General features: G+C 47.5%; 1 protein-coding gene across 1 annotated transcript; it reads left to right on the top strand.

Annotated features, from left to right (window-relative positions):
- The first annotated feature begins 241 nt into the window (after positions 1–241).
- LOC120411539 (endogenous retrovirus group K member 6 Pro protein-like) lies at positions 242–592 on the top strand. Its single transcript, XM_039567579.1, has one exon. The coding sequence runs from the start codon at positions 242–244 to the stop codon at positions 590–592; it is 351 nt and encodes a 116-aa protein (XP_039423513.1).
- The last annotated feature ends 9,641 nt before the right edge of the window (positions 593–10,233 follow it).

Raw genomic sequence — 10,233 nt, 5'->3', positions numbered from 1 at the left:
CACAGGAAAGTATGGAGCACAGAATGGCCCATGGGACATTCTTATCCTAAGCAATACCCTCCATGGTCCAGAACAACTCTTTGTATTACCTGAGATACAAACAGTGCACCCTGGACAAGAGATTCTTGTCCAGCTTTGCTGCACGGACACACCTTTCTTTCTCCCACAGGGAACACCGATTGCTCAAGCTTTTTTACTTCCACAGAACCGCCCCAGACAGCTTCCTCTCAATCCTACAGCAATGTGGATAGAGATTGTGGGCTCAAACAAACCGACCATCGAGTGCAGCTTGTTCTGTAAAGGAGAGAGGGTCTACTGCCCAGGGATGCTGGACACCGGAGCAGATGTGACCATCATCGCCTGCTCCGAGTGGCCAGGGAATTGGGAACTGGAGCCAGTGGCAGGTATGATCTCCGGGATTGGTGGAGTTGCAGTATCCATGAGAAGCAAACGAAATGTTGTCATCGAAGGACCTGAGGGCAAGATAGCAACCACCCGACCATTCGTGGAAAGAGCCCCCATCACCCTATGGGGCAGAGACCTTCTATCCCAGTGGGGTGCCAGCCTTACCATTCCCAGCCAGGATTTCTGACTGGGGCCACTGAGAAAGGTGCACTGCCATCTACTCCCTGCTCACCTGGAAGACTGACAACCCAAAGTGGACAAGGCAGTGGCCCCTTGAAGAAGAAAAACTCAGCACGCTGGAAGCCCTGGTGGAAGAGCAACTTGCCAAAGGTCATATCACCGAAATCACAAGCCCTTGGAATTCCCCTGTCTTTGTACTGAAAAAGCCCGGCAAAGACAAATGGAGACTACTCCAGGACCTATGAAAAATCAATGAGGTCATTGAAGACATGGGCCCCCTCCAACCTGGCCTGCCATCACATCGATGCTGCCCTGAGACTGTATGTTGGCCATCATAGACATTAAAGACTGTTTCTTTAACATCCCACTCCATCCTCAGGACGCACCACGGTTCGCCTTCTCCATCCCCTCTCTTAACGAACAAGCCCCACTCAGAAGATACCATTGGCTCGTCCTCCCACAAGGCATGAAGAACAGCCCAACCATCTGCCAGTGGTACGTCGCCCACATTCTGTCCCCCATCAGGAGCCTATTCCCAGAAGCAATCATTTACCACTATATGGATGACATACTAATCTGTGCATCAGAAAAAACTTACTTGGACAGAACTCTTAAAAAGACAATTGAAGCCATAGAAGAAGCAGGGTTCGAGATTCGTGAGGACAAAGTGCAGCACTCCAGCCCATGGACTTACCTCGGCCTCCAGATCCGTGAGAGAACCATCGTACCCCAGCAACTCGCCATCAAAAAGGATCCCAAAACCCTAAGGGACTTACACAGCCTGTGCGGATCCATAAATTGGATACGCCCCCTACTGGGAGTCACAACAGAAGACCTCACTCCCCTCTTCAACCTTCTCCGCAGCAGCGAAGACTTGGACTCTCCATGTGCCCTCACACCTGAAGCCCGAGATACCATCACCAAAGTCCAAGAAGCCCTGTCTTCACGCCAAGCCTATCACATCAAACCCAGCCTGCCTCTCCAGTTCGCAGTTTTGGGTAAGGCTCCCCGTTTACACAGACTGATCTTCCAATGGGACCCTCAACTCAGAGACCCTTTGCTGATACTTGAATGGGTCTTCACAAGCCATCAACCTACAAAGACATTAACCACCTTCCAAGAAGTAATGGCACAGTTAATAAAAAAGGCCAGAACTTGTCTCCGCTCTCTTGCAGGATGTGAATTCACATGCATATACTTGCCATTGACCACTGAAGATCTAAAGCAGTTGCTCCAGACCAATGAGAGCCTCCAGTTAGCCCTAGATAGCTACAAATTTCCAGGCCAAATTTCCAATCACATGCCAAAACATAGATTTTTCTACCGTGATGCAGCCTTTAAATTGATTCCAAAATTAATCCAAAGTAGGAAACCTCTTAAAGCTCTGACCGTCTTTACTGATGGTTCGTCACATCGGTCTGTCATGACATGGAGACAACCCAATACCCAGAAATGGGAATCTGATATCCAAATAGTAGAGGGATCTCCACAGATTGCTGAATTAGCAGCTGTTGTCAGAGCCTTTGAGAAGTTTAAAGATGAACCTTTTAATTTGGTCACAGATTCGGCTTATGTCGCTGGCATAGCTATGAGGGCTGAACATGCTTTTCTAAAGGAGGTCTCCAACCAAAAATTATACCAATTGGTTTCTACATTAATTCATTTAATCTCCCACAGAAAACAGCCTTACTACATTATGCATGTGAGGTCACACACTGACCTCCCTGGTCCCATTGCCGAAGGGAACAGGAGAGCAGATGCACTGGCCATGCCAGCAGAGACTGCAAACGTCCCTGACATCTTTGCCCAGGCAAAGTTGTCACATGCATTTTTTCACCAAAACATTCCTGCCCTCGTCAGAATGTTCAAGCTTTCAAAAGATCAAGCAAAAGCTATCATTGCAACATGCCCGAACTGCCAGAACTACCAAATACCATCTATGGGTACTGGAGTCAACCCCCGTGGTCTGAACAGCTGCCAGTTGTGGCAAACTGATGTAACCCACTTCCCATCCTTTGGGAGATCCAAATACGTGCACGTGTCAGTTGACACATTTTCTGGGGCAGTGTTTGCGTCAGCCCATGCAGGGGAAAATGCCGTCCACATCATCAAGCATTTTCTCCTTGCCTTCGCCACCCTGGGAGTCCCTGAAGAAATCAAAACAGATAATGGGCCTGCCTACACCTCTCATAAGTTAAAAGATTTCTTCAACCAATGGGGGATAAAACACAAGACAGGCATACCTAGCAATCCCACAGGACAATCCATCGTAGAAAGGACCCACCAAACCCTCAAAAGAGTCCTCAACCAGCAACAGAGAGAAACAGAAATCTTGTCTCCTGTTGAAAGACTCTGTAAGGCTCTCTATGTCATTAACCTTCCTAAATGGTACATCATCAGAGCCTGACCCCCCAGTACTCCGCCACTTCTCAAATTCAACCCAAGCTAAGCTCACGGAGAAGCCACCAGTGCTGGTGAAGGACCCTGAATCACACCAGGTCTCTGGGCCTTTCCAATTGATTACCTGGGGGAGAGGCTACGCCTGTGTCCAGCTACCATCTGGCCCGAAGTGGTTCCCAGGGAAAAGTATAAAACCATACTTAGGCCCTACAAACACTGCTCCTACAAACACCAACAAGAACTCTCCTGAGTCAAATACAGGACCTCCCCAAAACCAGACCAGCTCTGCATGGAGACGAAAACGTCACCGAATGCACACCAACCAGGAAAAAGATCGTCCCACCACACGGCAACAGATGAAACAGAAAGCTGAACAAGAAGCTATGGCAAAAGTCAAGCCATAGGCCAGACACAGCCTGAAAAACTGATCCTAAGTTTATATGTTATCACCCCTTGTTACCCCAAAATATCCCCTTCCCTCAACTCTTGTCAAACCTCCCTAAACCCCAAAACTTCCCCTCTCACCACGAAGCTAACAGATCTCGATTATATTTCCTCTCAGAAGCCCCATCCCTGCCCAAAGATGAAATGTATCTACGTTGATGCTGTCCTCACTGCTACCTCGATGACCTAAAAGTAGATAAGAGCCTAGACTGGGTCAAAGACCTTTTTGGACGATGGGGAATAACGGGATGGATTGCATCTTTGATTAAGGGAGCTTTGTGGGTATTCATTGTAATTATTACTGTGTTACTTATGTTCTCTTGCCTCCTACGTCGCTGCAGAAAGGCTGCTGGGAATGCCTTTTTAATAAATACAGAAGGGGGAGTTGTGGGGTATTCCCAGCCCCTGCCCTGGAGGGATCTCTGCTGAGATAAGAGATTTTGCAATTGCCCAGCAGGACTCCCTGGAAAGGCAACCACTTCTTTGGTCACGGCGAGAAAAGACAGACCCACAATCCTTTAGGAGACACTATGCAGATCCTTTGTAACCCATTGGTCCTCACCCATCCCCTGTATCCCTATAAAAGCAAGCCCAATGGGCCCCTGTGGGGCTCAGAGAGGGTTCTCGTCCCTGGCTTTCCCCTTCGCCGGAGGGGACCCACAATAAAGCTACCTTCGTGCGGAACCAGCCACACGAACCTTCTCGTCTCTCTCTCTGGTCTGGCTTGGCCTGGAGGCTGCCCCGCAGAGCTGAGCTGGAATCACGAGCTGACAATCACTAAAGAGCTGACAGCCTCTGCAAGGGCCCTCCTGCCAGCAGCTGAGGGAAGACACCGGGCCTCGGGAAGGTGATTCCTTTTGGGACCATCTCCCCGGGCCGGTCACCTCTTCCTGGGTCAGAGCTGCTGACCCCTTCACCAGCTGTAACAGGCCAGTATTATTTTTATGCTGCCTATTGCTATTAATATGAATGAAAAATCTCTTTATTGCTCCCAGAGTTCTGGCCAGCTTCATCTCCAGTTGATCTGTGGCCACATGAATTTTCTCCCTACAATGGTGATCAGCACCTCTTACTGTTCCCATGCCACCTGACCTTGCTTCCACTGGTCATACATCTTCCTTTTTTGTCTTATTTGCAAGACAAGATTCCTGCTCAGCCAAGCCAGCCTTCTGCCTTGTCTGCTTGACTTCAGACGTTTGGGAATTGCCTGCTCCTGTCCCCTTAGAAGGTGGTGTTTAAGAAGTGACCAGCACTGCTGGACCCAAGCACCTGCAAAAACATTTTCCTGGGGGAAATTAATCACTAGTTCCCTGAGCAGCCTGATCTCTGCTCACCTGATGTCTGGAGTTGAATTGTTGCCAGCACTTTTCCTGCTGTCAGCTGATATTTTAAGCTCGATCACTTTGTGGTCACTATGACCAAGACAGCCACCAGTGTCCACTTTGATCCAAAAGACCCTCTCCATTGAAAAGCAGGAGGTCAAGGAAAGCATCTTTCTGAGTTGGCTCCCCTAGGACCTATTCCATAAAGTTGTCATACAGGTTTCTGAGGAATCTTCTGGCCCGGGTTGTTCCATCTGTGTGATGCTTCCAGTTGATTTCTGGCAAGCTGAAGTCCCCCATAAGGACAAGGGCAGTTGACTTGGAAGTATCCCTTAGTTCTTCAAAGAATAATTCGTTGGCATCATTGTCCTGGCTAGGAGGTCTATCGTAGAGTCCCATGATGACACCTGCATTATTTGTTTGTCCCTTGATTCTTATCCAGAGGCTCTCAACTGTGTCATTGCCAACTATGAGCTCCATACATTCTTTTCATTACATACAATGTAATGAAACAAAAGGAACATATCCTTTTCATTATATACAGTGCCACCCCCCAGCCTCTTCTGGCCTGCCTGTTCCCTATAAAGAGTCTATACCTGTTCATCAGGGCACTCCAGTCACAGGACTCATCCCACCAGCTTTCAGTTATGCAAATGATGTCAAATCTCTGGGACTGAGCCAAGCTTCCAGCTCGTCTTTTTTGTTCCTCATATGGTATGCATTAGTGTAGAAACATTTCAGGTGTGGCACATTGTAGTCAATGAAGCTGATTGAAGGATCCCATGAGTGCTTGTTTCCTTAACTTTTGTCACACCATCCCATTGCTCACCATGGCAAGCCTGGTTTGGTCCCTTTCCCCCTTCCAAGCTAGTTTAGAGCTCTGTCAACAAGCCCTGCTAGCTCCTGTGCTAGAACTCTTCTTCCCCTCTGAGAAAGGTGCATCTCTTCAGGTGTCAGTAGACCAGGTGTTGAGTAGAACATGGTCAGAAACCCAAAATTTTTTCCAATTACACCCACCTAAGAGGCACACATTGACCTGATGGATCTCCCTATTCCTATTAATAACATGTGTTGTTACCACAAGGATTGAGGAAATCACAACTTGTGTTCCTGATCCTTCTACCAATCTTTTCAAAGCACTGACTTCTCTTTGATTGCCCTTGAACTTCTCTTTGTTAGTTCATCACTGCCCTGTTGAACAACCAATAAAGAATAGTAATCACAAGGCCTAACTATACTGGAGAGTCTTCCAATAATGTCCCTTATCCATGAGCTGTGTCCAAGTCTGCATTTCAGGCCCTCCATTCCCCTTACAAGGGAGTCTCCTATTACAGCTACCCTCCTTTTCCTCTTAGTAGGAGGTCATGATGCAGGATACAGATGCTGTTGCATTAGGAGGCCACTTGATCCCAGAAGGACCTTCACCTGCCTCGTCAGTTGTCAGGCCACCTACTTCCAGAGCCTCACACCTGCTGTAAATGGTGCCAGTCCTACTTGTCAGATTCTGAGAAGGAGGACAAACCTTCCTCCTGGTACATGTTGTCACCTGCTTCCAGTCTTCATTGCGACAGACCCTGGACTAACAGACCCTGGACCAATTACTATGCAGGGTTCAGAGTCCATCTGCTTCTCCAGGCAATGGAAGTTAGAGACTCCCAAGAGCCTTGAGACTGTAGTGTCTCTGAAAATAATCCTCAGCCCCTTCCTCATTTGCTCATAGCCTGTTCACTTCTTCCTGTAGCTCCCTCCTCTGGTGACACAGCTCCTCAACCACAGCACATCTTGTGAAAAATAAAGTGTTTGTCAACCCTGGCCTTGCAGAAAAGTATCAGGCACTCTTGGCAGCCTGTGAGCTGGAGAGCTACATCTTCCATCAGCAGGTCTGGCTGTCTGGAGACCTCTGACAGAGCTGGTTCAGTGACTTCTGTAGCTACATGGGATTTAGCTTGGCGTGTCAACACCTTAGCTGAGGAACCTTGAACTAGTACACTAAAAAGATTGGGGCTAAAAGATGCTCTTCCTTACCAGCTACTCAGTCTGTTTGCTGCTTCTATTGGCTGCTCCCAGATGGTTGGAGAGGAGGCCCTGCTATTTGCTGTGCTTGTGTGAGTTGCCATGCAAAGCGCTGTGCCATGCCCTCACTGCTATGCCATGCCCCTGTTTGCCCCCCCCCCCCCCGTTTGCCATGCTTCCTGGAGCTGTTCATATCTCCTGTGAATGGAACTCCCCCTGTACAGCGTGACTTAAGCCTCACCTCCAGAGTTACTTCAGTCACTGCTGCCTCGCCAATTAACCATATTAATAAAAATGTTTCAAGATGGGAACTTAGAGGACAGGAAAGGTGATAGAAAAATAAAGGTCATTAAAAATTGATCCATTCACTTGGCACAGGTATGAAAAACATTGTGTATAACACACAATAATGATGAGACACACCAATACACATGTGAGTGGCTGTCAGTCTAGTAAAAGATTGGAGGGGAAACTTCATCATTTTGAAACCTGAGGTTTGTATCCACAGCAAATGAGAGGATGAGCATATCCTAAGGTGCTATAGTTCATTCCCTCTGTCTGTAGCTTAAAGTACCCAAAAGCATTTGGTTTGTTTAGGCAATGTTCCTGTTTTATAATAATTACTTCATCTATTCCATGATACCACTACATGAGTGATGTGACCATTCTCATGAATCACAGAACTATTTGATCAAATTCATAAATTTTTGCAGCATACAACTGTAAACAAGCCACTAGCTTACAAATCAGAGAATTACAGAATGACTAAGGTTGTATAGGACCTCTAAAATCTAGTTCCAAACTCCTGCTCAGAGCAGGGCCAGCTAAATCAGGTTTCCTGGTCTGTGTTCAGTTGGTCTTTGAATATCTCTAACGATGCAGACTTCAAAACCCCTCTGGACAACCTGTGTCACTCTCACAGTGAAAAAGTGTTTCCTGATGTTCCAAGGGAACCTCCTGTGTTTCAGTTTGTGCCGATTGCCTCTGGTCCTGTCACTAGGCACCACAGAAAGAAATCTGGCTCCCTCATCTTCATTCTCTCCTGTTGGGTATTTACGCAGGTGCTCGACATCTCCCCTGGGCTGGCTTTTCTTCGGACTGAACAAGCCCAGGTCTCTCAGCTGCTCCTCATATGAAAGGTACTATACTGCGTACAGTACCTTTGTTGCTCTGCATGAGTTGCTCCAGTATATCCATGTCTATTTTGTACTGGGGAGCCCAGATCTGGCCATGGTATGTCTACATGTGGCCTCACCAGTGCTGAACAGAGTGGAAGGTCCACCTTCCTCAGCCTGCTGACCCATCTTTGCCCAAAGCAGCCCATGATAGTGTTGACCTTTTATGCTGTGAGAATGCATTGCTGCCGCAGGGGTGCTGCTGGTTGAAACCCCAAACATTTTTCTGGAAAAATTATCTCCATCTGGGTAGCCAGCATATACTTGTGCCTCGGGTTATTCCTCCTCAGTTACAGGATTTTCAATTTCTCCTTGTTGAACTTCTAGAGTTTTCTCTTGTGGAAATGCCTCTGATTGTCAGCAAAATGCCCTGGTATATCAATCACACTGCCCAGTTCTGTATCATCTGTGAACCTGCTGAGGATGCACTTTATCCCATTCTCAAGGCCATTAATGGAGATGTTGAACAGCACTGGGCTTGATTATTCAGCCACTTTTTAATTCACTGGTCATTTATTTAAATTGTGCTTTGTTGGCTTGTCTGTGATGATGTTACAGTAGTCAGTGTCGGAGATGCTGCCAAAGTCAATGTAAAAACCATGCACTGTTCTTCCTTCATCCACCAAACTAGTTGCTGGTGGCTGAAATGCTGGCAAGATACCAATCCCTAAGGACAGGAAATTCGTGAGTAAAAACCACTCTAGATCTCTCTCTTCTCACCTTGGTTTGGATATTCTCTCTGGACTATGGAAGAATCATGGGAAATGTGGCTCTCTGAGTCACAGAAAAAAATGTATCTAGAAGTTAAAGGAATCCTTGAACAACAAAACAAGAAAGTATTTGTTGCGGGAGATCTAGAACATTTTTTTAACTGGCTTTTCAAAAATTTCTTTTATATTTCTCGAGACTTACTTTTTGATATTAATCCTCCTGGAATTACTGGAATTAATCATGGGTGTTTTTGGCATGAGATCTGGGATGAGATAAGGGACCAAACAAAACATGCATTAATGATAGAACCTCTCTGTGCATCCCTTGTAATCAGCAAAGCTCTTGAGGAGCATTTGTATGGTCCCATTACCCCTATAGCAGAGGGTGGCCGTAATCCCGTGGCCGAGGCCGCGTGGCCGCCATCCCAGGAGCGCGTGACTGCAGCCGTGCCAGCGGAGGTGCCTGTGCTGGATGCGCCCGGCCCCCTTGGGAGCCCACGCCTTATCACAGACCCCATCCCTGTCTCGGGGTCCCCGGCCGCTCAACCATGAGCGAGGGAGCGATGCCACAGGCGCCGCGGGTGCCGTGGGCCACATGCAGCAGAGAGGCGGCCCCCACGAGCAGCCAGGAACCGGGGGTCGGCGTGGAAGCCCGCTCTGAGCACATGGCTTGGAGAGCCTTGTAGAGCGAGAAGCGGCGCAGCGCTGAGCTGAAACAGGGCCGCTCTCAAAGCAGCGTGGAGTTGGCAGAGCAGAACTGCTCGCAGGGCGCGGGGCCGCGCAGAGCCCAGACACGCGCTGGAGCAGCGCTGCTCAGAGGGCACGGAGCAGCCGCAACACGGGACAAGCAGCCATGACAAACACGCAAGCATGTGATAGGAGAAGTTGTAGCAACGAAAATCACAGTAACTGTGAAATGGTACAATGTAAAAAACAACTATGGATTTATAAGATGAGATGATACAGGGGAAGATTTATTCATCCATAGAACTGCCATTAAAAGGAATAACCCTAAAAATTACCTGCAAAGTGTAGGAGATGGGGAAGTTGTACAATTTGATATAGTGCAAGGAAAGAAGGGTTTACAAGCAGCGAATGTTACTGGACCTGGAGGTATTCCAGTCAAAGGCAGCTGTTATGCACAAAATTATAAACAATATCCATCCCAGCAACTTCCCTTCCCACAACCTACTTTCCCCTTTTACCCTATACCCAATATGAACCCTTTCTTAAGTTTATTCCTAATCCATTTGTCACCCCATGGCTTCCCTATACAATTCCCTTTCCCTACAACTCCTCTCCGATGCTGAGGGGGGAATGAAAAGGGGGAGGGAAGAAATTAAACACTCTCCTGCCTCAGTTTCCCCAAAAAACATGCCCAGAAAATTCTGTCTCCCTTCTGTCAGCCTTAAGATGTTCCAGAGAATCTGTTTGGACATTCAAAGACTCAGGAGGGTGGCTTGTTTTGTTTTGAAACTGTTCTTGTTATGTTTATCCAGTTGTTTTCAATGTTAAGTTTTAAATCTCTTTTGTTAAAAATAAACGGGTGAAATGTCGGGGTCCCTCCCCCCCTGCCATGTAGCC

This window comes from Corvus cornix, chromosome Z (assembly GCF_000738735.6).
Source record: "Corvus cornix cornix isolate S_Up_H32 chromosome Z, ASM73873v5, whole genome shotgun sequence".
In the NCBI taxonomy this organism is placed as follows: domain Eukaryota; kingdom Metazoa; phylum Chordata; class Aves; order Passeriformes; family Corvidae; genus Corvus; species Corvus cornix.
The sequence above is the reverse complement of the archived record's forward strand: the minus strand, read 5'-3'. Positions and strand labels throughout refer to the sequence as shown.